At 48.9% G+C, this 27,903-nt stretch overlaps 1 protein-coding gene across 6 annotated transcripts in view; it reads right to left on the reverse strand.

Annotated features, from left to right (window-relative positions):
• Positions 1 to 595: 595 nt before the first annotated feature.
• Ninj2 (ninjurin 2) overlaps positions 596 to 27,903 on the reverse strand; it is a 101,001-nt gene continuing 73,693 nt past the window's right edge. For 5 of the 6 annotated variants that reach the window (XM_010630343.2, XM_033760746.1, XM_010630341.2 and 2 more), the window contains 3 exons: positions 2,625 to 2,856; positions 1,480 to 1,663; positions 596 to 940 (listed from right to left, as the gene is read on the reverse strand). In XM_010630343.2, coding sequence (XP_010628645.1) covers positions 1,497 to 1,663; positions 2,625 to 2,856 — 399 coding nt within the window. In that variant the 3' untranslated portion in view covers positions 596 to 940; positions 1,480 to 1,496. Of the gene's footprint in view, positions 941 to 1,479; positions 1,664 to 2,624; positions 2,857 to 10,843; positions 10,863 to 27,903 lie in introns of those variants that run through there. The other variant, XM_010630348.3, reaches the window with a different exon arrangement.

Below are 27,903 nucleotides of genomic sequence, written 5' to 3' on the forward strand. Positions count from 1 at the left end.
TTTTTTTTTGGTGCCGGGGATCGAACTCCGGTCCTTGTGCTTGCAAGGCAGGCCACCGAACCACTGAGCTCAATCCCCGGCCCTCACCATAATGTTTTTAAGAAGTCTGCATTTCCATTGGATGGCACTTAGCCACAGCCTTCACTGTGTGTTTTTATCACTCCTCACAAAGATACTCACGAAACAGGGCTTCAGGAACTGCTTCAGAAGATGGCAAGAATAACGGCATCAGTGTTTTTTGAAGCAAGAGGGATTTAATGGCAATGTGTCTTGGCTGGGGGTGTGGTTGTTGAGATAGGGTCTTGCTATGTAGGCCAGGCTGGTCTCAAATTACAGAGATTCTCCTGCCTCAGCCTGTTCCTTGCTGGGATTACAGGCATGCGCCACCATGCCCAGACACAGTGTGTCTTTCGCTATAATAAATTCTCGAACCCTTCCCTGTATGTTTTGATCATGCTCTATATGCAGCCGTCCAGAATTGATGCATCTGCAGTTGTAACAGATAATAGCTCTTTCTAGGACCCAGAGGGAGAGGGCATGTAGATGCCAACCCTGGTGTCCCGCTGAAGACAAAAGATGACTCAGAATGGATTTGCAGAAGTCTTTATGGAGAGAAATAACTCAATTTATAGAAAGGGAAACAGGCCTGGAACAGAGCGAAGGAATGGGGCAGAGTCGGAACCTGAGTCCTCAGCCTGGGCTCACTCAGCCTCTAGCGCGTCTGCCTCAGGGCGCTGCCCGGGTAGAATGGTCTGAGCTCAGCGCTCCGGTCCAGGATGGGATAATTTAGCCCAGCAAAACGTCTCGGTTCAGGTGCTGTGGGTAGGGACCAAGTGCGTCTACACAGCTCTTTCAGAAGCTCTCCCAGGGGCTGTGGAAAATGCCTGTGAGCCTGGCAGACCTGGGAGGAAGGAGGCAGAAGCAGTTCCGGGCCCAGTTCCTGTGGAGGGAGCAGGGGAGAGCAGTGAGGAGGGCAGGTCAGACAGTGCTGTCCAGGCCTGGACGGGCGCAGGACTGCACAGGGTGGTTCACCTGGGAACCCTACAGAAATGCCGGTGCTGGCTCTGCAGCTCCGCAGTGGGGCCCACGGGACTGCACTTCAGCCAGCACCTGGTGCTTTGGCTGCTGCGGCTGCTGCTGGCCAGTGGACCACAGTCTGAGCGGCAAGGGCTGCTGAGCAGTGGCCATGGGAAATTCCCCATCTAATCTACCACATCTACCCAGGGGGCAGAGCCAGCCGCTGGCAACAGTTGCCTCCAAGCCCATCTCAGGCTGTGGGAAAGTCTGAGCCCAGGGCCGAAGGAGGTGCCATGGAGAAAAGGGCCGAGGACAGGCTCTGCGGTGTCCGTTTCAGCACCTGAAGATCCCCAGGCCTGTGCCCTCCCCTTTTGCATGACAGGGGACACCCTTCTGACCCCACACCCCCAAGCTGAGCGAAGGGCTGGCTGGGAGCCCTCGGACCCCCATCCTTCCTCTCACCTAGGTCCCACGTGGCTTCACGAAGGATTCCTAGAGGCCCTGGCAGCCAGGAAGCCAGTCTTCTGTGCCCCGAAGGCTGTGATGAAAACATTGACAACGACCGTGATGAAGACCAGGATGGTGGCGGCGTTGTTGAGCTGATTTAGCCTCCACTGGTTTCCCACTTCATTCAGGTTCAGCCGTGCTGTGGAGCAGTGGGGAGTGGGAGGTGGACGTCAGAGTGGGGGCCGCAGCCTGGAGCTCCCCCACCCACAGCCGCCAGTGTGGCGAAATCGGGCACTTCGGAGCCTGTGTGGCAGACAGCGCGGGAGGTGGTGAGGCGCTGGGCTGAAATGCCTGTGCCCCTCCGCACCAGCGAGTGAGGCGTCCACATGGTGCTAATGGCACCTTCAACTGGATCTTCTAAGAGAGTAGGGAAAGGCACCTATGACACTGGTGGGAATGGAAACTAGATGGCCACTGTGGAGATCAGGACAGAGTCCTTGAAAAACTAAAAACTGAAGTTCCGTGTGACCCAGTTAGTCCCCTTCTCAGTACTGTATCTCCCTGGAAGAGCTAAAGACATAACAGTGATACATGTACCCTTGTTTAGGGCAGCACAACTCATAATTGCTAAAGCGTGTAAGTGGCCTATATGTCCACCAACAGATGAATGAATAAAGGAAACGTATTTAAGCCGGGCATGGTGGTGCACACCTGTAATCCCAGCACTCGGGAGGCTGAGGCAGGAGGATCGCTGTGAGTTCGAGACCAGCCTGGGCTACATAGTGAGTTCCAATTTTTTTGAAAGACAGACAGTAGAAAACAGGGAGGTAGATCTTTTGCAAACGCAAAAGGGATCCAGGTTGGGGAGGAAGGGAAGGGGGAATTTAAAATTAAAATGTCAAGTGCATGTACCTACCCGCCAAGATGAATGTAAACATGGGCTGCAGACATGCGCTAAAGAGACAGGGTAGGAGTGCTCGCGGCTCAGGTGATTAGGAGCTCTGCCATAAGCCAGCGAGGAGAGCGGAGCGAGCACCACATCCGCCCTCGATACAGGAGCTGCTGCCTGTGTGTCTAGGTACAGAGGGCTGACGTGGATTAGTGCGGGGCTGAGAGGTTGAGGTGTGTAGATGCAAGACCCCCAACCCTGGGCTCCTCACCAATGACCACGAGGAGGATTCCGATGACCACCTGCAGCAGCAGGGAGACGCTGATGAGGGCGATGAGGGCGGCGTAGTAGTGCGAGGACGGCCCGTGCTCCAGCACTGCCTTCAGCCGCGTGGCGTTGGACATGAAGAGCGCCACGTCCAGCATGCTCTCAGCCACACTCTTCTTGGTGGCATAATGGTTCAGGTTGATGGGCCGGTTCCTCCTGGGGTTGGAGTTCCCAGGCTGTAAGGGAGAAAGCTCAAGCTTACCTGGGGAGGGAAAGACGCACATAGACTGGAAACAGGGAGGGGTGTTTTCTTCTGTTTCTTTGCTGCTACTAGAGATGGGACCCAGGGGCTTACACACTACTGCCCGAGTGTTCTCCACTGAACCACATCCCCAGCCAGAACCCCACTTTTTTACTGAGATGGGGTCTTGCTAAGACGCCCAGGCTAGCCTTGCCCTCCTGCCTCTGCCTTCCAAATATCTGGGTTTGCGGATGTGCCTGGCTCATTCCAGATCTTTCTTATTTTTTTTATTCCAATTCTTGTTAGAGGACATTACTCACTCTAACTTTTCTTCGGAGGATTTTTTTCTTTTTATGAGATGAGGGTCTCACTATGTTGCCAGGGTTAGTTCAGAACTCCTGGGCTCAAACAACCCTCCTGCTTCTGCCTCCTGAGTATCTGGGACTACCAGTGCACTACTTCTTGGCTGAGGAGAAAGATTTAAACGCCCTTCCCAAAGCAGGTGGAAAGACCTTGCTGTCCAGTGATGCCCTGCTCAGTTTATGGCCTGGGGGAAGAAAGGAGTGGAGGGCTCCAGGAGAGAATTCTTAAGGGCCTTTGAGTTCTGAAACGATGCTGTTGAGATTTCTGTTTCACAGAGGACCACCCCTTCCCTCAGACTTTCATGCATCCAGCTAAAGAAAGATAATAGAAAGGTAATTGAGTCTTGGGTGACATGGAAAAGGCATCCAAGTGGAGTTCCAGCGTGGGCATCTGGCGTGGGCCTCTAGTTTGGGCCGAGAAATTTAGACTGGACTCTGCAGGCAGTCTGCAGTCATTTAAAATCATTTGAAGGGCCAAGGATTTAGCTCAGTGTTTCTGCCTCCTGCCTTGCAAGCGCAAGGACCCGAGTTCGATCCCCAGTAAAAAACAAACAAACAAACAAACAAAAAACATCATTTGAGAGACTGATTCAGCGGTGATGGTTGGGATAGACTGAGCCAAGAGGTACCAAAAGCAGGAAGACTCATTTAAAAGCTATGGTCTTGGATTTAAAAATGGGCATCTGAAATGGGCAGACATTTCTCAGACAAGTAAAAGCATCAAGTAAATATATGAAAAAATGTTCCACATCACTGGTCATTTGAAAGATGCAGATGAAAACAACACTGAGATTCCATCTCACCCCACAAAGAATGGCTGCTATCAAGAAATCAACCAATAACAAATGTTGGCGGGGTCGTGGGGAGAAAGGAACCCTTCTCCATTGTTGGTGGGAGTGCAGACTGCTGCAACCACTATGGAAATCAATATGGAGACACCTCAAAGAGCTCAGACTAGAGGTTCCATTTGACCCAGTTATCCCTCTGCTGGGTATCTCCAAAAGAATTAAAAGAATCACACCACGGTGATATATGCACACCCATGTTTATAGTGGCACAGTTTGTAATAGCTAAAGTTTTGAAACAGCCCATTTGCCCATCAGTTGGAGACTGGATAAAGAAGATGTGGTTTTTCTATAAAATGGAACACTATTCAAACATGAAGAATGAGCAATTAAAGTCATTCATAGGAAAACAGATGCATATTGAGGATAGACTCTTAAATGAAATAAATAAGTCACATGTATAAATACCGAATAGCTTCTCTGGTGTGAAAAACTATAATTGTAAATAAGATTCTAATGGTATATTGACAATGTGAAATAGGAAGAAAAGGGCTAAAGGTATAGGGGAAATGGGAAGGGTAGGGGAAAGGAAATAAAGGAAAAGAAAACAATATGAGAAAATGGAAATAAAGTTTTGTAAATACGGAAGGGAGGAGGGGGTGAAGGGAGGGCATGGTATGGGGAAAAAATGAGAACCAAGACCTGTCATGTAAAGGTATAAGATCCCAATGATAAATGTAACTGTACTGTATACCTAAAATGTACCAATAAGCTCAATGAGGAAAAAAAAGCCATGGTCTTAAACTGGGCAGTGCAGCACAGTCCTATAATCCCATTACTTGGAAGTCTGAAGCAGAAGGATCACAAATTTGAGGCCATCCTGGGCTACATAGCAAGACACTGTCCAAAACCACAACCCCCCAAAAGTTACGGTCTTAATTTGGGCTCAGTGTGACCAAACAGAAGTGGAATGGCAATGAAAAAAGAAAGGAAGGACTTTGAAAGGTGTTACAGCTTAGGGGTAGGGAAGCTGACCCAGAAGATTACCACAGTAGGACAGGTAGCAGCTGAGTGGGTGGATGGATGGATGGGTGGACAGACAGATGGATGGACTGGTATGAGTGGTGGGTGGGTGGACGGATGGATGGATGGATGTGTGGATGGATGGATGGGTTGACTGGTAGGAGTGAGGGACAGATGGAGTGGCAGGTGGATGGATGGATGGATGGATGTGTACATGGATAGATGAACGAGACAGGTTTCAGAAGGTTTGAATGCTTCTTGTACTCAGTGTGGCCCCAGAAAGTCACTTTACTTCTCTGTGTCTCCTGTAATTACAGATGGCCTGGGTGATAGAGAAAGACCTATTTAACCAGGGCCTTTGGGATCTAAAATCCCTCAAGATACCTTGAAATACAATGGTCTCCAAACTTTCATAATCATAATGATGTGATCCAAGCATTAGCATAGAAAGCTTTCTGAAAAAAAAAAAGCTTTCTGAAGATGTGTCCATAGTACATGTACACCCTTTACATGTTATTCATGTTTTACATGTTATTCATTATTTACATGATATTCATGTTTCATCGGATTAATATATTTAAAACAACCAAAATAGAAAAATCTGAAAAGATTACATAAAAATAGAGATGGAAATTGAATTTCTGGTGCCTCTCTCTCACTTTTAAGGACCCATACCCTATTTCTTTGAATATGTATTTGTTAAATTCTGTCTAATAAATCCTACTATTCCTATTTAATAAAAGTTGAAGACATTGAATTTTCCAGTTACATCCCCACAAATGATCTTGACCACCATGTTTTGTATCGGGGATCGAACTCTGGTCCTTGCACCTGCAAGGCAGGCAGCGGCACCACTGAGCTCAATCCCCTGCCCAAGCACCCTGTTTTGACGCCCAGCACTAAGCCACAAGCCTGGCTGCAGAGGGAATCACACCTCTCTCACCCTTCAGTAGCGAAGGGCCCATCCCCAGTCCTCCTAGACTTGGCATTTGACGTTCAGGTCCAAGTCAGCCTCCTCCTCTTCCCTCCATTTGGAATGCATGGACACCTTGCCCCCTTGCCAGGAAGATTCAAATAGCCATAGTCAAGGCAGGTGCTGGGCTACGGGGTGCCAATGAAAAGCACCCTTGGTTGCTGCTATTCCCCTGGGACATAGAGGATCCAAGTTCACACGCAGTCTTCTCCTGCTGCCAGCTCTCGCCAGGGCTGTTCCCTGTGCAAGGGCTGCCACTGTCAAAATTTGTGTGTACTCAACTTCTGGGCAGGGTGGGACACACAGGAGCACTTGGGAGCATGCAGTTTGCCCAGTGGAGCCGCCTACACACTTTCCCCCAGAGAAAGAATGGAGCCTCCTGGGCACCATCCTCTTCAACAGAGACCAGATGCAGTCCAGACAGGCACTGGGCTGATTACACTCAGGATGAATGAGGCACGGTTACTGCCTCTCTCCCAGGTCCCGAGGGTGCACCGGCCCATGGAGCTGCAGGCCATGCACACCAGGCCTTGGCCGCCAGTCATTTCTCACAGTCCCCAGGTCAGACTGGGGCTCAGAGCCCTGAAAGCTAAGGAGACCAGGCTGGGACGCTCCCCATGTCTCCTGGTGTCTCTTTGGGGTGTGTAAGAGACACAGGACTACATTCCTTTTTGCCTTATTTTTTGTTGCTTCTGTTGTTTTTGTTTTTTGCAGTGCTAGGGATGAACCCAGGGCCTTATATATGGTAGGTAAGTGCTTTTTCCCTGAATTGCATTCCCAGCCCAGAACTGCTTTTAACTGAGGATGCTTTCCCAGCGTCAGGGGCTGCTCACCTCCGTGGGCCCCTGTACTCTCATCTCCCAAAGGCACCATTTCTCCAGTGTCCACACGGTGGCGTGCAGAATCCAAAGAAATTACTTGGGCACCCGGGGTAGAATGGTGTTTCTACACCCAGGAATCCAGCAACAGGACAGGTCTGTGGGAAAGCTGGATTCCTGGAAAGCCTAGGACAGGATCCTGAGTAGGATACAAGTCCGAATAGACAACCGGAAACCCACCAGACAGAGGCCAAAGGAGAGTTCAGAAGTAAGCTGGGAGTGGTGGCACATGCCTATAATCTCAGTTACTTGGGAGGAAGCTGAGGCAGGAGTGGAAGTTTGAGGCTCGCCTGGGCAATTTACTGAAACTTTGTCTCACCGTTAGATTTTTAAAAAGGGCTGAGAATGTAGCTCAGTGGTAAAGTGAGCCCACTTCAAGCCCCAGTACAATCAATCAGTCGATTGATCCATTACTGAAATGGGACCAGGGCAGGGAGGGGAAACAGTGAGGGTTCATGGGTAGTGGGGCGCCCAGGATAACCTGTAGCCTGAGGTGGAAGTTAGAAGGAGCCAGCCATGAGATCCTGGGAGAATTTGCCCTGAGGGGAGTCCCCTAGTAGTATCATCTTTAAAAAGAAGGGAAAGGGTTTTCTTAGTTCTGCTGGGCCAGTTTAGGTGCAGCCCTGCTTGAGTTTGCACTGGCTCCGAGGCAAGGATGCATAAAAGCCCCTGAGATAAACCTGCAGGATGCCATCCTTTCTACCCTCAGCCCAGAGTCTGGGAACAACCTTACCAGAGGTCAAAATGCAAGAGGAGAAGGGGCAGGTGGGCAGAGTGGCACCGCCCCTGCCTCAGAGGAGCTGGCCCTTTAAGGCTGGCCCAGTCCAGAGGAACAAAGGCCCGGGAATGTGGGCTGGCCAGGGAATCCGAGCCACCCCACATGAGTCATTCATGTTTCATGTTTCTAAACTCTGAAGGCTCTGAATCGCTGGCTCCCATTCCTGGCCCTCTCCTGGCCCTGGCCCCTCTGGGCCTGAGGGGCAGGCTGCAGGGCTGTTTGCAGTAGTCGGCCCTGGCCGGCAGGCAGGCAGCTGGAGGCCTCCTCCCAGCCCAAGCCTACATGCCCTCAGCCCTCCTGGCACTTCTCAGGGCAGGGGTCACGGGCCTGGGCTCTGTCTTCCGGTGGCCCTGCCCTGGGCTTGGAATTTAAGTGCTGTTTCCACTGCCCTAAGGCTGGGCGAGAATCTCAGGGCGGGAGAGAAGCTGAATGACACTGTGTTCCTCCAGGGAGGGAAGAGTGGAATCCAGGCTGTTCTCCCTTCCCCTCAGCCTGATCAGTCTCTCAATGACCCTCTCTGTCTCTCAGCTTCTTTCTTGGGGCTCATTCTCTCCCGCTGGTCCCTTTCACTCAGTGACTGTGGGACCTTGAGCCAGGGCCCCATTTCCTAGGGCTCTCAGAGCTCCTGTTCACAGCGCAGACTCGAGGGACAGGCCGCCCTCCGGGTTACTGCCAGCCACTGGCACCCAAACACTGGACAGTGCTCTGGGTGATGAGCTGAGCAGGCCTGGGAGCCAGGGAGCTGGGGGCAAACCCAGAGTTCTGTTCTGGAGCCAGCGGGTGGCTGCGGCCTCTAAGAGTCTGGTGGTAGGGTGGGGACCCTACTGACCGCTCCATCTGTTTCCCACTTGGCCACTCCTGGCCCGGCCTGCACTCTCATTTCCCTCAGACTTCTCTGCCACCCGACTGTCCTGCCAAGCCTAGCTCCGGAGGCTGGTGTGGATTCCATCCTGTGAAGTCATGGGTTGCTCCATTGTTCCGCCAGACAACTATTTATCCCTTAATCTTTGCTGGCCTATACTTTTGTTTCTTTACAAAACTAAAGTTGGATAGGAAAGGAATGCTTCTCTTAACAGAAAAGTAAACACGTTTTAACACTGTTTATTGACCTTGTGGTCAGTGGAGACCAGAAGCTCCAATAGATCATTCTGTCCTTTCTTGGAACAAGATTACAGGGACGTTGTCCCTGAGGGTCATAGAGGTGAGGTAAGTAACTGTCCTACCACGGAGCCGGGGACCCCACTACATAGTGTGCTCAGGACCTAGAGCTGGGACAGGAGGCGAGAGCCCCATGGAGAAAATGCAGGCCTGACGGCCTGACATTTTGGTTCAAATCCTGGCTCTGCCTGCCTCTAACCCCAGCTACTCTGAAGGCTGAAGCAGAAGGATCTTGAGTTTGAGGCCAGCCTGGGCAACTTAATGAGTCCCTGTCTCGTATTAAAAAAGAAAAAGGACACACAACTTGATCAGCGGGAGAGTACCTGGGGGTCAATTTCCAGTACCCCCCCAAATCCTACATGTGTGAACAAGTGGGTACCCCCCTCATGGAGTCCATATTCATGAGACTGGGGGTTGAGTCCTTTCCAGCATAGTGATCTAGGAATGGGGAAGCCCCCTCATCTGAGGGGAGAGATTCAGGGCCGAGGACATCCCCTGAGCAGGGCAAGGGTTGGGCAGCTGTGGGCCAATGAGTCACTCTGGCCCAGGCAGCTCCAGGGCTCTGGTGACCTTTGGATGAGTCACTCCTGTCGCCCCGAGAAGAGCCACATGGCAGCCTTCCTGTGTATCAGCTCTGACTCGAGGTCACAAACAACACAGGCCCAGAGGAAAGGTAGCTTCAAAATGACCCACAGCCTGGCCCAGCCTGGCACACCTGAAGAGGATGAACGGATCTGACGGACCTACTGTGCCGGTTAGCCTTTGCCAAGGTGTCCAGGACCCCTAGGACTCGTGAGAACTCAGCCTGGAAGGGTGACAGTCTGTCCCATCCTGCATGCACACAGGAGCCCCTGAGCCTCTGAAATGATGTGGCTCCCATGTACAGCAAGGAGACCTTGTGCCTGGCACAGGTTTGCACAGGACCGGAGTCACCTTATCTGGCACTTACAGCAGCTCTAGGAAGGCAGGAGGGCATCACTACCACAGGTGAAAAACATGGAAGCTCAACAGAGCCCAGCTACCTTGCCTAAGATCACACAGCAGTTTTTACCCCGAGTCTCTCTGTGCCAGAACCTGGAGTTTAACCTTTACCCTATGATGTCCCACAAGGTAAAGCATACTTGCCCCCTCCAAAGTGTTTCGGCTAGATACACCTGTGCCTTAAGAGGGCAGAATGCGCTGCAGTAGTCCCATGAGGATACCACTCACTTGCTCAGAAGAGGAGGCTTCTCTGCTGAAGTGAGACCCACCCTGCTTTTCAGCACCTGCACCCTGCCCCCCTTGTGCAAACCGCTGACCCTCTGTGGGAGAAAGACAGAAGGCTCTGGTTCAAGTTGGTAAGAGCAGACAGAGGTAGCTGGGAGGGTAGGGTGGAGAGAGAATCACACTCCCCCACTGGGGATGGACCCTGGACGTCCCGCATGCTGTACAAGTACTCTACCCCAGCCACACCCCCGCTCTGTCTTTTTTGGAATTTTGAACCATGTGAATGTTTGAACTATCTAAAACCACGTATTTCAAAGAAAAATATGTATCCCCAAATGCCAATAGTTAAAATAAAAAGGGGTCTGAGGGTGTGGCTGAGTGGTAGGGCACTTGCCTAGCAAGTCCTGGGTTTCATCCCCAGTGCCAGAGGGAAAGATCCAACTGTAAAGTACCAAGGAAATAGAAGAGAGAGAATCTCTCCCACTTAGGGTCAGACTCCCACCTGTATTTTAAATACATTCTGACTCGGGGCCTATCCAGTCTTAGCTTCTCAGCTGTCCCCGGGGCTGTGAAAAGCCTACATTTCTCCAGATCCCCCATCTTTCACCAGCAAGCCACACTGGCCTCTCGGGACTGGAGATGCTCACAAAGGTCAGGTCTCCAGGGTCTCTGCTCTCGGTACCTGGGCTGCAGGCCTCACCCACCCACCCTTCTCTAGCTCAGTGCTCCTCAACTCCTAGGGAGAGGGCAGATGGCAAAGGCTCTGCCGGTGCCAGGAACGACAGTGCACAGAGGCCTGGGCCACACCAGATTACTCACTGTTCCCTGATCACACCCCACACTTCCTGGCGGCGGCTGCTGCTGCTGCTGCTGAAGGTCTTTCTCCCCCTGCCCTGGGGATGCCTCCTACTCCTTTCCAGAACTGGGTCCTATCCAAGCACCAGCAGGCCCTGCGTTGAGATCACCACTCCCTGGTCTGCACTGGTCTTGGTCCTTGTTAAGGCCTCTGAATGGCTTTTGCCATTGGTACCCATCTTTCATGTTCCTGGGTCCTCCCCGTGCCTAGCAGAGCACCTCAGCCTGTGACAATAGCACTTTCTCTTTCTTTTTCTCCTTCTTTCTTTTTCTCTCTCCGTTTCCTTTATTTCTTTGTTTCTTTTTTATTTTCTTTCTTTTTCTTTTTGGTTTTTTGAGACAGGGTCTCACTTTATAGTTCAGGCTGGCCCTGAACTCATTATGTAGCTCAGGCTGGCCTCGAACTCTCAGCAATTCTCCTACCTCTGCCTCCTCAGTGCTGGGATTACAGGTGTGAGCCACCACACCCGGCCCTCCCTCCCTCCCTCTCTCTCTCTCTCTCTCCCTTCCCTCCCTCCCTTCCTTCTTTCTCTCTTTCCTTCTGTTCTTGGGGATCAAACTCAGGCCCTTGAGCTCTACCATTGGGCTGCATCCTTAACCTAGCATTAACTTTTTTATTCAGAGAGTTACTTTGGCCAGGTATGGTGGCACATGTCTGTAATCCCAACTATTCTGGAGGCTAAGGCAAGAGGGCCACAAGTTTGAGACTAGCTTGAGCAATTTATTGAGAACTTCTCTTGAAATAAAAAAATAACAAAGAGTGAGGAGGGTATAGCCCACTGGTAGAGTGACCCCCAGTACTACAAAAGGGGGGAGGGTTACTTTAAACATTTTTTTCAAAAAGGCTGGGTGTGGTGGCATGTGTTTGTAATCCCAGCCCTCAGGAGGCTGAGGCAGGAGAATCATCACAAGTTTGCAGCTGGCCTGGGCTACTTAGTGAGTTCAAGACCAGCCTGAACTACATAATGAGACCCTGTGTCAAAGAAAAAGAAAAAAAAAAAGACAAAAGAAGGATCTTTAGGAGTGGAAGGATCTTTAGGAGTCTCCTTGGCTTCTGGGTTTGGGAGAGTGGTGTAAGGGATGGGAATCTTTGCCTTTAAAGAAAGGGCCCCACCCGAGAGCATCCTGATCTCCTGCATCTAAAGGGGAGCATGGAAGAAGCAGTGACTCAGACTGGAAGCTGCCTAAGGGTCTTTGGGCCAAAACCTGACAAGCCTGGCACCCTGTGGCCCTGTTTGGGGCCTGCTACTTTCAAGCACTCTGCGCCTTCTTGGGCCAAGAGCCTTGATCTCACGCTTAAAAATCAAGTCTCTAATCCACGTTGGGGTGGAGCATCTTTTGCGTGCTAATCTGGTTATAATCCCTAACTGGCCCAGAAATCTCCAAGCCTGGGTGCAGCCTCCCTGTGACTGCCCAAGACTGCGGCTAGAAAGCTGCCACCCTCACGGGCCGGGTGGGGAGAGGCCTCCTGGGAAGGACTGCAGTTCCGCAGTAGTCCACCTGGGGGCACCAGGAAACAGCTCAGCAAGGCCCAGAGTGCTCACAGCGCCCAGAACTGGGGATGTCAGGGCCCAGATCCCTTTGGTAGGGCAGGAGGTGAACAGGGTTTGCCTCTAACAAAAGGAGGGCCGTGCAGGGAGGGAGAGAGGGAATGTGCAGGCTAGGGGCTGTGATGGGAACGCACGGGCCCTGCTGGCTTTCTAGGAAGCATTTCCACCTTTGGCAGTGGCTTTCAGGAAAGACTGTCATCACAGAATCAATCATGGTTTACTGTGCAGACATTTCCAAAGAATTTATCTGCTTTCTCCTACATCCCACCTGGACGAGACCATGTTCTGAGTTACCACCTTGCTCTGGGGCTCCCAGACCCACCTGGCATTTGGCTCTGTGGTCCACTTTGACTTTGGGATTCCCTGGAGCACCACTCTCCAAGCCCACTTAGCCCATCTCTGCCTCCTGTTGCCCTGTTTGTCTTCCAAGCACTGATGAAAGGAGCCACAATCTAAACAATAGCAATCAAGTAATGAAAACGGTGTGTGCCAGGCACAACTCCCACGGAGTAGATGTTAATTGTTTTAGTTCACAAATGAGGAAACTGAGGCCCCAAAAGACTAACTTCCTGAAGTCACCAGGGTCTGAGAGGTAGTCTCGGTACCAAGATCCTAAGCCTATATTCTTTTTTCTATGTAACAATGGTTCTTGAAGTGTGGGTCTCGGGGCAGAAGCAGCATCACCTAGGAGTGTATAAAACTGGGCTGAGGGTTGGCTCCCTGACAAGGCACTAGCATTGCACATGTGAAGCCTCTGGTTTAGTCCTGGTGCCTTGGGTAAAAAAGAGCAAACACTCAGATTCTACTTCGAACTGAATCTGACACCCAGGAGAACCCAGCAGTTGTGCTGGAACAAGTTTTCAGGTGATTGTGATGTAAGACCAAGTGTGAAGACCATGGTTCTATCCTACGCAGCCTAACTACAAAACTTAGTGCTCCCTGACTTCTAAGCTCTGCGTGAAACACCTCCATGTTGATTTTGTCACTGAGTTCTTTTAACAGCACTTATTTTACAAGTGAGAAAATCGAGTCTCAGAACAATTCGGGAATTTTTCCCAAGACTTTAAGAATTACAGTTGGGATCTGAACCCGCAGTAGCCTCTGGAAACTGTGTCCTCAACCACTGCATGATACAGCCCTAGAAACGCAGGCTATAAGCTCCCCGAGGACGGGGCCAGTCTAAAAGATTTACAGTAGTGTTTCTGGATCTTTCCGCAGAATAGGGCATTAGCAAGAGCCTGCGCTTTGTACCACAGCCCACAAGTTCCAGCAGCCCCCAAACCACATGCAGCCCAATTGTTGCCCATCGCGAGTTTATTTCAGAGGTTTTGATACTTTATTTTTGACGTAAGAGGGATGGAACCCAGGTCCTCGTGTGTGCTAGGCAAGCTCTCTACCACTGAGCCCCACCCTAGCTCCTGAGCCTTAGGTTTTGTGGGGGAACCTAAATCCAGATAGGAATCCAAACAGGCAAGTGAAGATCACTTTCAGAACAACTATCCTAGAGCAAAACATCAACATTCCGCATGACCGTGTAGACGGGTTTTATGTGTCCCCACCAGATGATGCACTTCCAAAGGGCAAGAATTATTTCGTTGGAATTTAAGGCAATTCGAATAAGAAGCACTAACAGCTTAGCCTACAGTCTCTGGCCACAGTCCAGGTGAGAAGACCTTATAAAGCAGATCATATCTGACTGTGAGATGGGAAAAAGGGAAGGTGGTGAATTTCCCACCCCACCCAGTCTGGCAGAAAGCCTGGCAAGATTCTTTTCAGTCCAGTTCAACAAACATGTTTTTAGCTCCTGTCATGTGGTTGGCATCTAGGATATAATAAAGATCCTGTTTGTCTTATAGTGCTGCTCTTCTAATCACCTAAAATGACAAGGCTTATCAGAGAGTAAAGCGTATACAGGGGAAGACAGGAGATTTTTTTAAAATGCCTTTCAAGCAAACTCAAGGATAAGCTTCGTGGAAATGGGGGCTTTGTCTCATTTACTGATGTATTTTGGAGCCCAACGCCATGCTAAATGAATGAGTGAGTAAATGAGGCATTTGCCATTCATTGTATTCATTAAGAAGGGGCTTAGAAAAAAAAAGAAGGGGCTTAGAAGACAGGAGCATCAAGGGCTGAGCTCTATACTTTCCCCCTCCCCCAGCCCCCTCTTCTCCTTTTCCTTCTTCTTTCTCTTCACTGGTACTGGGGGTCAAAGCAAGGGCCTTTGCACTGAGCTGCAGTCCCACGCCTTGTTTGAGACAGGGTCCCAGGCTGTGCTTGAACTTCCGTTCCTCCCACTGTGGCTTCCTAGCGTGCTGGGATTACAGGTGGGCACCAGCGTGCCCAGCTCCGTGACCCTCTGGGGATGTCAGTATGTCTTAGGTCGGTACATCGTCACGGCTTTAGTGCTCCTGTGCCTTCACTGTCCCGGTGCTCAGCAGCACCATGGGGCCCAGCCCTTGATGAGCGATGACAGATGAGGCAGAGGTGATGTGAGATGAAATCAGGATACAGAAGTGCCTGAGCCAGGCTCCGCGGTGCACACCTGGCGACCTAGTTACTGGAGAGGCTAAGGCAAGAGGATCGCAAGGGCAATAAGAAATACACTAACTTAACGAGACCCTGTCTCAAAATAGAAAAATAAAAAGGGCTGCTCTCCAGTACTCCCGAAAAGGAGGGAGGGGATGAATGTATGTGGGGGTTTGTGCTAGTTCTGCCCTCAGCCACTGGCGCAGCCCAGGTTGGGAGCAGCATCTGAGCCCAGGACAGCACCCCAGGACAAGGATGCAGTTGCCGACCCCTGCCATTCCCTCACCCTCTTTCTAAAAATACCAAAGAGCATGAGCCCTCCAAGGCCACCGAACAGCTCTCCAGTTGCTCCCCGGGGTCATTGTTGTCCAGCCCAGTCCTGCCACCTGACACCTGCTTGCTCTGGGCCTCTTGCCTGACAGCTGGTCCCTGTCACCACTGTGACCACTTACTGTGGTGCAGAGCCTGGTCTTGTGGAGGTGGGGACTCTGGAACAGCCAGGTCCAGCCCTGGCCCGGAGGCCAGCCACAGCCACATGAGCGAAACATCTTTCCCCAGCTCCTTTTGGGGTTTGGACACTGGCCCCTTTGGGGGTATGACACTCGGGATCAGGACACTGCAGCCAAGACTCAGCATTGCCTTTTACTACCCCTGTGAGCCGTTAGTCACCTACTAAAAATAGATATTATACGATCACAAAACAGCACTGGTATTAGCCTATTTTCAAACATACATATATATTTATATGCTTAGATAAGTTGTTAAGATACGGAATAGAATATCAACAATATCATCTCAAAGCAAAAGGATATGAGGCATTCTTTCTTTTTGTTGTTGTTTCTTGTTTTTTCGTTTTACCTGTATATTCCACCCCGCCCTCTTCTTGCTGGAGATGGAACCCAGGTTCTCACTCATGCTAAGCATTGCTCTACCACTGAGCTGCACCACCCGCCCTGTGCTTTCTGGTTTCTCCTCAATGGATATATGCAGTAAAAAATGTTCAAACAACAACCACATAGTTAGTATTTAACTATTTTTCTTGACTCACAGGGCAGTTGGAGAATAGTGTTTATGAAAGTGGCTTATGAACCGTAAAGCACTTTGTAAGTGGAAGGGGTTCTTTTAGAAATGTCTTTTTCCCTTTTCCAATATGGAGGACTGAATCCAGGGCCTGACTTATGCATGGTAAGCAAGCATTCTATCACTGAGGTACTCCTTTGACCGTTTTTCTTTTCTTTATTTATTTTGGCTTTTCTCACAGGGTCTCACTGTGTAGTTGAGATTGACCTGGAACTCATTATGTAGCCCAGGCTGGTCTCAAACTCACAGCGATCCTCCTGCCTCAGCCTCCTGAGTGCTAGGATTACAGGCGTGTGCCTCCATGCCCAGCGACCATTTTTATTTTTTAAATTTTTATTTATTTATTGGTACCGGGGATTGAATTCAGTTCTTGCACTCATGAGGCAGGCAGCGGAATCATTGAGCTAAATTCTCAGCCCTGTTTTTTAAAATTTGGAGACAGGATTTTACTGCATAGCCCAGGCTGACCTCAAACTTGTGAGCTTTCTGCCCTAGCCTCCTGGGTAGTTGGAACTATAGGCGTATGCTGCCTTACCCAGCCTGCAGGATTCTTAATATAATTTTCCTGATGCCATTTTGGGCTCACAGGGAGGCTGCAGAACTCCCTTCCAACTCACACCAAGCAGTCCTGAGTTAAACAGGATCCCTGGACTTCAGAGTCAGCTCTGTCCTTCTTAGCAGGAAGGCGAGAGAATGGTCGCCGATGTGATGTCTTGGCGGAGGCGAGGCCATTGTCACAGGCTTCTACAACCTGGCCTGCATCAACTGAGCACGCACTCTGCCCTGTTCTGAGAAGAGAGCTCTGTTTGCTTTCCCACCGGTCAAAAAATATTTATTGAGCATCTATCTGTCTGGGGCGAGTCAGAGCACAGAGAACATGGCAAGGATATAAATGACTGGGGTGTGATTAATTATAGGGACTGGGCCACAGCAGAGGTGTGAATGAGGGGGGAGAGCAGGAGCATGGGAGGTCGGCAGAGAGGCCAAGGACCTCAGTGCCACCTCAGCAGGGTGCTGAAGGACAGGATGTGAAAGGACAAGAAGAATCTGAGTTGCCCACCTGGTAACTCAGAGCCTGCCTTGGGAAGTGAGCACCCAATGGGGAAGACTGGTAAACACACTGAGAACAGCTTTCCAAATGCATGCAAGGACCTGGTTTCCTTCCCTCCCCCTCCCCCCAGATTGTGCAGCTCATCATAACCTGTGGGGCCAGATACACAATGAGTGTGCGGGACCTTTTATTCAAGTTCATTAAGAATTTCACGATCCCAACCACGGAACAGTAAACCCAGTTTGCGGTCCTTCTCTGGGCCGGCCCTTCTAAGCCAGCCTGGCTGGCTGACCAGTGCGGTGTGTACAGGAGAGAAGGATTGGGATTTGTGGTCAAGAGGGCCACGGGCCTCAGGAAACTCAGTGACTGCTTCGTTGTTTGCGTTTGGGTCAGTTTGGCCCCTAGAAGGTGAGGTCACCCAGCCAGACCTGGTTCCGTATGTGACGCTTCTCCAAGGATGCTCTGCCTTTCTCAGACAAAAGTGCCGAAAGGCCGGGAGCTCTCAGCTCTTCTCTCAAGCATCAAGGCTGGGGGGTGACAAAGAACCGCACCTCAGACGCCTTCAGTAGTGGAAGTGTGGGAACTGCTCCTCGCTGGGAAGGCTCAGCTCCACCCACAAGCTTCCGGCTTGTCTGGTGTGGTGGTGCCTGCCTGTTGTCCCAGCGTGCTCCAGAGGCTCACAGGAAAATCCCAAGTTCGAGGCCAGCCAGAGCAACTTAGTGAGACCCTGCCTCAAAATAAAAATTTTAAAAGACCTGGGGTGTCTTTTAGTGATAGAGCCCTTACCTAGCTTTCATGAGGCCCTGGGCTCAATCATCTCAGCAGCCTCCACACCCACCACCCCAGCCAAAACACAATCAAATTCAAACTGTTCATGCTTCCATCTGCCAACAGGGAGCCATTCTCGGCCCTGTGTCCAACCTTCTCGTTTTACAAATGTGCAAACTGAGAACCACAGTGGGGAAGGCACCTGTCTCGGCTCACAGAACAGGCAGTGCTGAAACCAGAACACAGGTTTCCATAATGCCTGGCAAATGCCCTCCCATTGGGTGTGCCTTTCTGTGCTGACTGGGCTATGGAGACCCCCGGGGTGGGGCTGCCCTCTGCAGTGATCTTCACTTCTGGGTCACTGCCTGCAGGAGAGAACCAGTACCCACTGGAAGACACTCCTCATTGGGCTTTAGCAGTATGGATAGGAGTTGGGGTCTGGATGCAAGACGCTATGTGCTCCAGCTCTAATCCCTCATCTTTACTCGTGAGCAGATGGCAAGACCACCTGGGACGACCAGGACCCACGGCAATGCCTGGGATAAACGTGGCCAGGGGAAACTGTTGTTAAAAGCCTGCCTGAGAAGGAAGCTGGCCCTTCCTGGAGTCTCTGTGTCAGCAGCTAGCGGGTATTCGGGTAAGTCCTGTCCTGGCTTAACTCTAAGACTAGGGCAGCTGGCAAACCCGAGGTGTGGACCCAGGGTAAAGGGGCTCAGGAGCCCCATAGAGTGCAGATGGGCAGAACACGCTACGGAGACCCCAGGCAGGAAGAACACCAGTCAGCAGCAGCAGAAAGCAGACTAAGGTCGTCAGCTCTTCACAATGCACCAGACAGGATGCCTGTGCACACACAGCCCCCCCGAGGACCAGAGCTGCAGCTGCATTTTAAAGCTGTGCGAGGTGATCCCGGGTGGGATGGAGTCTTCCTGGGGCTGACTAGCCCAGTTCTGGAGCTAGGATGAGAAGCCGGCTCCTCCTAGTCTTACCCTGCTGCTCTGAGATCTGGGCTGCTGTTCTTCATCTTGTCCCTTCTACCGCAGCCACCACCCGCCCCGCCTTGGGGCCTCTGTTCGCACATCACAGGTACCTAATACATGGTGGTATAGTGACTGAACCTTCTGAACCCCTGTTTGGAATGTCCTCTGTGTTCCCTCCCGCAAACCACCCAGAAAGCTCTTCCAGCCACCAAGTGTTGTCCGCCACGAGCCCTGTGATGAAACCATCATTTGGTGGCCAGTGCCGACTCGCACCAGCCTGCGGGCCCCTTCCGGGCAGGCGCCTTGGGCGGAGGCTGACCTTGACTGACAAATGCCAGTTTGATGTTTGCAGGGAGGATGACCCGCCCAGCCCACTCCTGAGATGTGGAGCTGCAGCTGCAACAGGCCATTTCCCAAGCCAGTGTGCCGCAGGGGTAGCCTTGCCGAGTCCTTGACATGGCGTCGGCCTCGGTCAGCCTCCCCTGGAAGAAAATCCCAGAGTGCAAAGCGAAATTAGTTTACAAGAGAGCCACCTGCAAGAAGGAAGGAGAACTGGCGCTGCAAGTGAATTCCCCACAGGACCCTTTGTTCACACTGGGTGGGCGATGGAACCCAGGACCCACCCTGTGCTAGGCCACAGCTCTACCAGCAGCAGCCCTTCCAAGATGTCTTGTAAATAGTACCCTTTGTGAATAGTTTTAGGAAAACTTTTAAAAGTATCTCATGAAATCCAGAAGCCATAAAGGATCAATAATGATTTCTCTTTTCTTTAAGATAGGGTCTTGTTAGGTGCTGCTGGTCTCACTCTAAGACTCAAGCGATCCTCCTGGCTCAGCCTCCCAAGTAGATGAAGCTACAGATGTGGGCCAGTGTGTCTGACTAGGATCAACAATTTCACTGCATACAATTAAAACTATGTGAGTGCAAAGTAATAATAATAACAGCACATACTCCAATAGCACTTATTTCATGCCAGACACTGCACTGAACACCAGCTCATTTTGTTATAATAATCATATGCAGTCTGTGCTGAAGACTGTGCAATTGAGCCATGAAAAATACTGCTAAAAATCCCATAACAAGCCTTGTTGCTTCTGCTGCCTTCTGCCGTGATTAATTGTTACACCTCTGCCACTCTGCCTTGGAGCCAGCCGATTAGAGACTGAAAGCTCTAAATGAAAACTAAATGGAGAAATATTGGAAATATCATATAGATACCTGTATATCGTACACAGAAATATCATTCAGAATATCTGTCAGAAGTCTAAGAACACAATAATGGAGTACACCACAGAAATGATCATCGAGAAGCATTGAAGTCTCGTATTTTGAAATATTTTCTCATCTCTAAGTAAGAAAAACAATGTGAGATCAGGACATCATATAATTTAAGAGCATGGGTCTGATCTTCTAGATTCATGATGTAGAAGCTTGAGTTGTAAAATAAACTAAAGCAGAGTCTCTAACTTATAGGAGAAGAGTGCAAATGAAGACAGATAAAAGTAAAAATAATTTTTAAAAAAAAAAATCACGTAACAATGTTAAAAGTATATGACCTTGCAGGGCCACATTATAATTTCTCCAGAGCCTTGGGTTGGACATACCTGCTTTAAATCACTTCTACAGGACATATAGTCCCTAATACAGTGTAAATGTGATGCCAGGAGTTGGTGTCCTGTATTGTTTTAGGAAATAATGGTGAAAAAAAGAAAAGGTCTGTACTTGTTAGGAACAGATGAGTTTTTGTTTGTTTGTTTGTTTGTTTTGTTTGTTTTTTAGACAAGGTCTCACTATGTAGTTGAGACTGACCTGGAACTCACTATATTGCCCAGGCTGTTCTCAAACTTGAAGCGATCCTCCTGCCTCAGCCTCCCAAGTGCTGGAATTACAAGCGTGCGCCACCACTCCCAGCTTCCCAGATGAGATTTTTAATCCACTGTTGGTTGAATGCAATCCACAAACACAAAACCTCCGTCACAGAGGGCTGAACATAGCTAGATTTTCCAGTGAGGGTGACACGGACAGTGAGAAGGCTTTCCTCAGCAAGTGACACCCTCATGGCAGCATTTTAGATGCAAAGTGTGGACTGGAGATGAGAGCGTCAGAGTCAAGGAAGCCACGTGGGGGTCTGAGGCCCAGCGGGGGCCACAGGCATGGATGTGGCACCTGGAAAGAAGTCAGGGCAGCGGGACCGGCAGCACAAGTGCATGAGTGGGTGCCAATGGCAAAGGGAACAGCGCCCTGTGCTTCTGGTTGGGTGGCACCCCCTGTCCATTCCATTCCGGAATCTCACCCTCAGCGTCCTGGCCCAAAAGGAGTCAATTTATGAACAACCTTCCAGGAACACAGCTCTTGTGTCAAGCAAAGGAGCTTTTGGTAATCTGTATGGATACATCTTCCTGGTACCAGTTGCAACAGTCTGCTCGCTACTGTGCCAGGATATTTCAAAGCCTGACAGGGACAGTAGTCCCTCCTTACTGATGCTCATCGTTGAACTGAACCCAGGACAATACTATTTACACTCAAGATTACAGGGAGAGGGAGAGAAAATAAGATTATAGTAAATGACGCCTCTTCTCCTAGTGGATCCTTGGCCTCTGAGCTTAGGGCCCCTTCACGTGGCAACGCCAGGCAAAAGTAGCCCTGTCTGTCATACAGGCCTGTTCTGCACACATCAGCCATCTGATGCCATGAAGATTAGGATAACTGGCTGCTCAGGTCCACATTTACAGGGAGGTAGTTGGCCGGGTTAGACGTGATTTGGTCCTTGGTTTTGTTTGTTTGACATGGGGTCTCACTCTGCTGTCCAGGCTGGCTTTGAACTCCTGGCACAAGTTATCCCTCTGTTCCAGTCTTCTGAGTAGCTGGAACTATAACTACATGATACTATGCCTGTTTCAGATCCTCATTCCTCCCCTACCTTGCTTTTTTGAGCTCTAAAAATAAAATCAATTTTGTTGAGGTACCCTACCCCTAGCATCCTGAGCTGGGGATAGAACAGGGTACTGTTCCTGCTAAGAGAACTCTCCACCACTGAGCTGTACCCCTGGCCTGAAGGCCCTTTTCCTGCTCTAGAATCTAATCCAGGATACCACATTGTGTTTAGTGGTCATGTCTCCTTTGGCTTCTCTGGTCTGTTTTGCTTTCTTAGTCTTTATTTTTCATGGCCTTAACAGTTTCTGAAGATTATTGGTTGAGTTATTTTATAGGACATCCTTCAGTTTTTCTGGTGTCTGCCTCAGGATTAGATTGGGTGTTGTAGATTTTGGCGAAGAACACTACCAAGGTGAAGGGTCTTCCTCACCACATCATATCAGGAGATGCATGCTATTAACATGACTTATGATAGGCAATGTTGACTTTGGTCATTAGGCCAAGGTTGTATTTTCTAAGTATCATGCCTTGGATGTGGTTTGTTCCTCCACAACTCATGTTGAAGCTTAACTCCCTACAGTAACAGGATTGAAAGGTGGTGGGAATTTTAAGAGTTAGGGCCTAGTGGGGCAGGGGATGAATGGGTCATGACTGTCCCAGTATCAGAAAATAAACAAATAAAGTAGGAGCACCCGGGTATTTATATGCAAAAAGGACAAAGCTAAACTTTGACTTCACAATATACAAAACAATTGACTCAAAATGGGTCATAGACCTAAATGCCATTGTATTAACATTAAAAAACACTTAGCAGAAAACAGGAGTAACTGTTTGAGTGAGGCAATTTTCTTTTTAGATACAACACCAAAAATATAAGTAATAGAAGACATAGATAATTTGGACCTCATCAAAGTTAAACACCATCAAGAAAGTGAGAAAGAACTCAGAATGAGACAAAATATTTGGAAATCACATATCTGATAAGAATATATGGAGAACTCTTATGACTCAATCAATAAATAAATAACCCAGTTTTAAAGTGTCATTTTCTAAAGAAGCTACAGGGGCAGTCAATAAGCCTGTGAAAGGATGCTCCACATCATTAGTCATCCTTGGACTTCACAAAGCAAAGCCACAATGAGATACTGCTCCACTCACTAAAGTGGTAAAAATAGAAACCACAGAAATGCCAAATGTTGGTGAGGATTTGAAGGAACTGGAACTTTCATTGCTGCTGAGAGTCGAGATGGTGCAATCACTTTCAAAAACAGTGTGGCTGTTCTTCAAAAGGCTCGACAGAGTTAATGTGTGAGCCAGGAAATCCACCCCTGGATAGCTACCCAAGAAAAATGAGAACACATTTTTACACAGAACCTTGAATGTTCACAGCAGCTATGTAGCATAAGGGCCATAGAAAAAATAAATCAAGTGGGTATCAACCAAGGAGTGTGTAGATACATGCAGGCTCCCCATACAAGGGAGTATTATTTGGGCATAAACAGGGATGGAGTATGGACTGACACATGCTATAATGTGAAGAACCTTTGAAGACACTGTGCTAAATGAAAGCAGCTGGACACAAAGGACCACATACATTTCGTCCGTTTACATGAACTATCTGAAATAGGCAAAGCTATGGAGATAGAAAGTAGATTCACAGTTACCAGAGCTGAGAGTGGGAGAACAGAGAGTGACTACTAATGAGAATGGTGCTTCTTTTTGTTAGTCAGCTTTCTCCCACTGTGACAAAAATACCTAAGAAAATAAACTTGTAAGGGATAGAGATTTATTTTGGCTCACGGTTTCAGAGGTTTCAGTGTATGGTCAACTGGCTGTGCTGTTTCTGGGTCTGTTGGGAACAGCATCATGGCAGGAGCACACAGTGGAACAAAGTTGCTCATCTCATGGTGGCCAGGAAGGGGCCAGGGTCCCAGTGTCCCCTGCAAGGGCACATCCCCATGACCTACCTCCTAATTGCACCACTGCCTTGCAAGCACAAGGACCTGAGTTCAATCCCTGGTACCAAAACAACAACAACAACAACAAAACAACAACAACAACAACAACAAAAACTGCTCCACATTACAAGTCACCAGGGAAATGCAAATTAAAACAATATGATTAGACAGCCGCAATGCAGAACACTACAGCGTCCAGTGCCGGGGTGGACATGAAGCAACAGGAACCCCCATTTACTGCTGATGGGAAAGCTACGAGAAGATGAAGAAATCTTAAAAGCATATTACTAAGTGGATGGAGCGAGCTGAGAAGGTTATAGTCTGTACCACGTTGTGGAGAAGCCAAATCCACGGAGACATTAAAAAAAAAAAAATCAGTGGCCATCAGGGTTTGGGAAGGGAGAGAGGGATGAGCGGGCAGAGCACAGGGCATTGGGGGCAGTGTGACAACTATTCTGTGTGGCACTGTGACGGCGATCCAAGTCCTGGGCATCCAAGAGTGAATCTCACTGTAAAGGATGGGTTTCGGGTGACAATGATGAGTCCCTGTAGATTCATCAGTTGAGAAAAAGGTGCCATGCTAGTGGAGGGTCCCAATAGTGGGGGAGGCTCCTGACACGTGGGGGCAGGAGGAGAAGGACACCGCTCTGTACCTTCCTCCATTTTACTGTGAACCTAAAACTGCTCCTTAAAAAGTGCTTAGAAAGGAAAGAAAGAACCCAATAAATCCAAAAGACACGATAATAACCTGGATAGGGCAGGCTTCCCAAATATGGAAGTAGTAGAAGTCCCAACAGAAGTGATTAATAGATGTCTGACACACTGCTCTTCTCCTACATGAAAGTCGTCTTCATTTGATCTTAGCCAAAAAGCCAAGAAGTCATTGAAAACCATCTTAAAAGTAAAAGGTATAGTATGAATATTACAACGTTATATTCTGAACAAAGCAACACACAACACCCATGAAGTATATGTTTGGTCCCACTTTTCTAAAACAAAACAAAATACTTCTGCATATACAGGGGGAACATGAGAGGTCCAATGCTGAAACCGTAGCCATTGTAAGTTGTGGCTTAAGGGTGATGCCTGATTCCATCATTGGTGTGACCTTGGGCAAGTTAGTTAACCGTTCTGTGCCTCACTTGGCTTCTGTGTAGAAGCTTTCACCCAGCAGGGTGCTGTGCTGCTAAACTCTGATACTCTGTAGCTTGGGTAAACTCATGAAGCTGATGTGTGAAAGTGCTCACGGCAGGGTCTGCTACATAGTGAAGCACTCGGTAAGATCTTGGTGTGGCTATCACTGTACTCTGCTCTCCTTACAGATGGGAGCGTCCCGTGTACACCAGGGTACCAGAGGTGGCTCTGAGAACACAGTGACATGTGTGGGCTCTAACACAGACAGGCTTAGAGAGTATAAGAAACGGACAAGGAAAACTATGTCAGACGTAACACTGCAAAGGCAGCATGCACTATTCATATTACCCAGAGATTAACCGACCTATAAGGGCTTGGCTTATAATCTTTTAACTTCACAAAAGCCACATACGACCAGTAGAAAACACTTGGAGTTTTGAATTTTGCTCCTTTCCTGGGCTGGCACTATGTGATGCTGGCCACATGTGCTCAAAGGAACTGTTGGCACCCAGCAGGGTGCTGTGCTGCTAAGCTCTGATACTCTGTAGCTTGGGTAAATTCAATGCTTTTTTGCTCTTAAGACAGTCTTCCTCTGTTGCCTAGGCTGGTTTTGAATTCATGATCCTTCTGCCTCAGCCTCCTGAATATTCAATATATTTTTGATTTGCTGATATTTTCAACTTAAACAATGGGTTTTTCAACATGAAACCCCGTGGTAAATAAGCACAGAAGCATGTGAACACATTATGAACCAAAGACTCCTCAAAGACATTCAACGTGAGACAAAGCAGGGTCAAGGAAAATTCCTGCTTCTCTTGGTGCTGGCCAAGATTGCATGGGGGAGAATTTACAGTATTAGTTAATAATAGTATTAGTTGCTATTAACAATTCACATCCCCAAGCCCCTACCCCTACTGTATGGGGGGGTGGAACCCAGGGCCCCACACAAGTGCTCTCCCAGGCCCTAACAGTTCCCGCGGGAGTGAGGAGCCCTTGGGAGCTTGCGTCTCTGAGAGTAGTGCTAAGTCCCAGTTGGGGGTGTGGACTGGGGAACTGCTGACTTGGGAGGGGTGGGGTCTGTTGGACGGACCACAGGCCTTTTCCTGGCGGAACCCCTCTACTCTAATGTTGCCACTTCTAGTTTACAGGGCCTTCAGTCCCTCCCTCTTCCCCTTCCTCTCCCTCCCTTCCAGTCTCTCCCTGCTCTCTGTTCTCCTTCCTCTACCGCCTCCTTTTCCTCCACCCCCCCTCCCCCCTCTCCTCTCCTTCTCCTTCCCCCTCGTCCTAGATGGCCCTAGGGCTCAAACCCAGGGTGTGGCACAAGCCCTGGGCTCTAGGCCTTTGGTTGGGCTGTTTCTTTGTAACCCCGGGCTCCTTTCTGCAGGTGGGAGGTCCTTCCAGAAATAATCTCTCAAATGTCAACACATTGCACAAGCGTCTGCAGGTCAATTTTTCTGACAAGAAATGAGCTCATGAGTGGGTGGAGAGAAAAGGGGGCTGACCCCCATGGCTGACCCTCTCTGAGAGCGCTGTGCACACGTGTGGAGACACGCAGGTGGCGCTTTGTCAGTGACCTGCTTGTCGTGTGCCCAAGGCTGTTTGCACGCTTGGCTGCACCTCTGCTGTTTTCACTCACTCACTGCCTTGCACACCAGGGGCCAAGCCCCAGAACCTCGGTCCTCAACTCCACTCTGCACCCCCACAGCCCGACTCTGCCCAGGGTGAGGAAGCTGGCAGCGAGCTCCAGGGAGGACTGGAGAGGCTGCCGGAGCTCGCCCAGGGAGCAGCCTGGCGAGCGGTCCTGGCCGAGGGCCCACTGCACAGCGCAGCTCACCGTGACTCAGCCTGGGCTGGGCGAGATGAAGAAAAACTGATCATCAAGTGAGTCTGACTCTAATACACACCAACACGTTGACAGCAACTATCTATGGATGACAGCATTAAGGGAATTTTTGTAGTTTTTCTTCAAACAATTTATGTTGCCCAGGCTGGCTTTGAACTCTTGGGCTAAATAAAGTGATCTTCCTGCTTCAGCCTCCTGGGTAGCTATAATTATGGTGTGCACCTCCACGCCTGATTTAAGGGCAATTTAAAATCTTTTTACTCCATTTCTACAATGTTTGGAAATTCTGGACAGGAATGTATTTTCTTTACAAGGTGAAAAATAATAATATTCGTGGGCTTGATTACAGAAACTAATAAAGTATTCTCTAACTAATGAAAAAAAAAGAATAAGACTATAAGAGCAAGAAGCAATTTAAATATGTTCAGGGACCATTTTCATCTCCAGAATTAAGGATTATTTTAATGTTACATCATTGCCTTTTCTCTTTTACTTTCCTTTTTAGTTTGATTTTAGGATTCCCTATAAACTTTTTAGTTTTATTTTAGGATTCCCTATTTTTAATGTTCATACAGAGATTTCTTTAACTGAAATACCAAATAGTTTCTTTGGTGTGAAAAACTATAATAGTACACAGGATCCTAATGAGATAATTAATAATGTGAAATAGGAAGTAAAGGGCTAAAGGTGTAAGGAAAGTGGGAAGGGTGGGGGAAAGGTAATAAGGGAGAGGAAAAAAATATGAGAAACTGAAAAAATGGAAATAAAGTGTTTGTAAATGGGGAGGGGAGGAGGGGGTGAAGGGAGGGCAGGGACAAGGGGAAAAATGAGAATCAAGACCTATTATGTAAAGGTACAGAATCCCAATGATGAATGTAACTGTATTGTATACCTAGATTGTACCAATAAACTCAATTTAAAAAAAAAGAAAAATAATAATATTAAAATAAATAGATAAGACACAAATTTAAAAAGTACTGCCTTCTTAGTTAACTTGTCAGTGGATCTCAAAAGCCTTAAAAAATAACTTTCCAGGGCCGGGGACTGAGCTTAGTGGCATTGTACCTGCCTCGCAAGTGTAAGGTCCTGAGTTCAAAATTCCCAGTCCAAAAAAAAAGTGCTTTCCACCTGAAACAGTAGCTCCACTTTGGAAATTTGTCCTAGGAAAATAATCAGAAATGGGGCCCAGATTTAGGTCATTGGTTCTGAGGCCTGATTTGCAAGTGCAAGGTCCTGAGTTCAATGCTTAGTACAAAATATATA

The sequence above is a fragment of the Fukomys damarensis genome, unplaced genomic scaffold (genome assembly GCF_012274545.1).
Source record: "Fukomys damarensis isolate Sample0158 unplaced genomic scaffold, DMR_v1.0_HiC HiC_scaffold_5, whole genome shotgun sequence".
Taxonomy (NCBI): domain Eukaryota; kingdom Metazoa; phylum Chordata; class Mammalia; order Rodentia; family Bathyergidae; genus Fukomys; species Fukomys damarensis.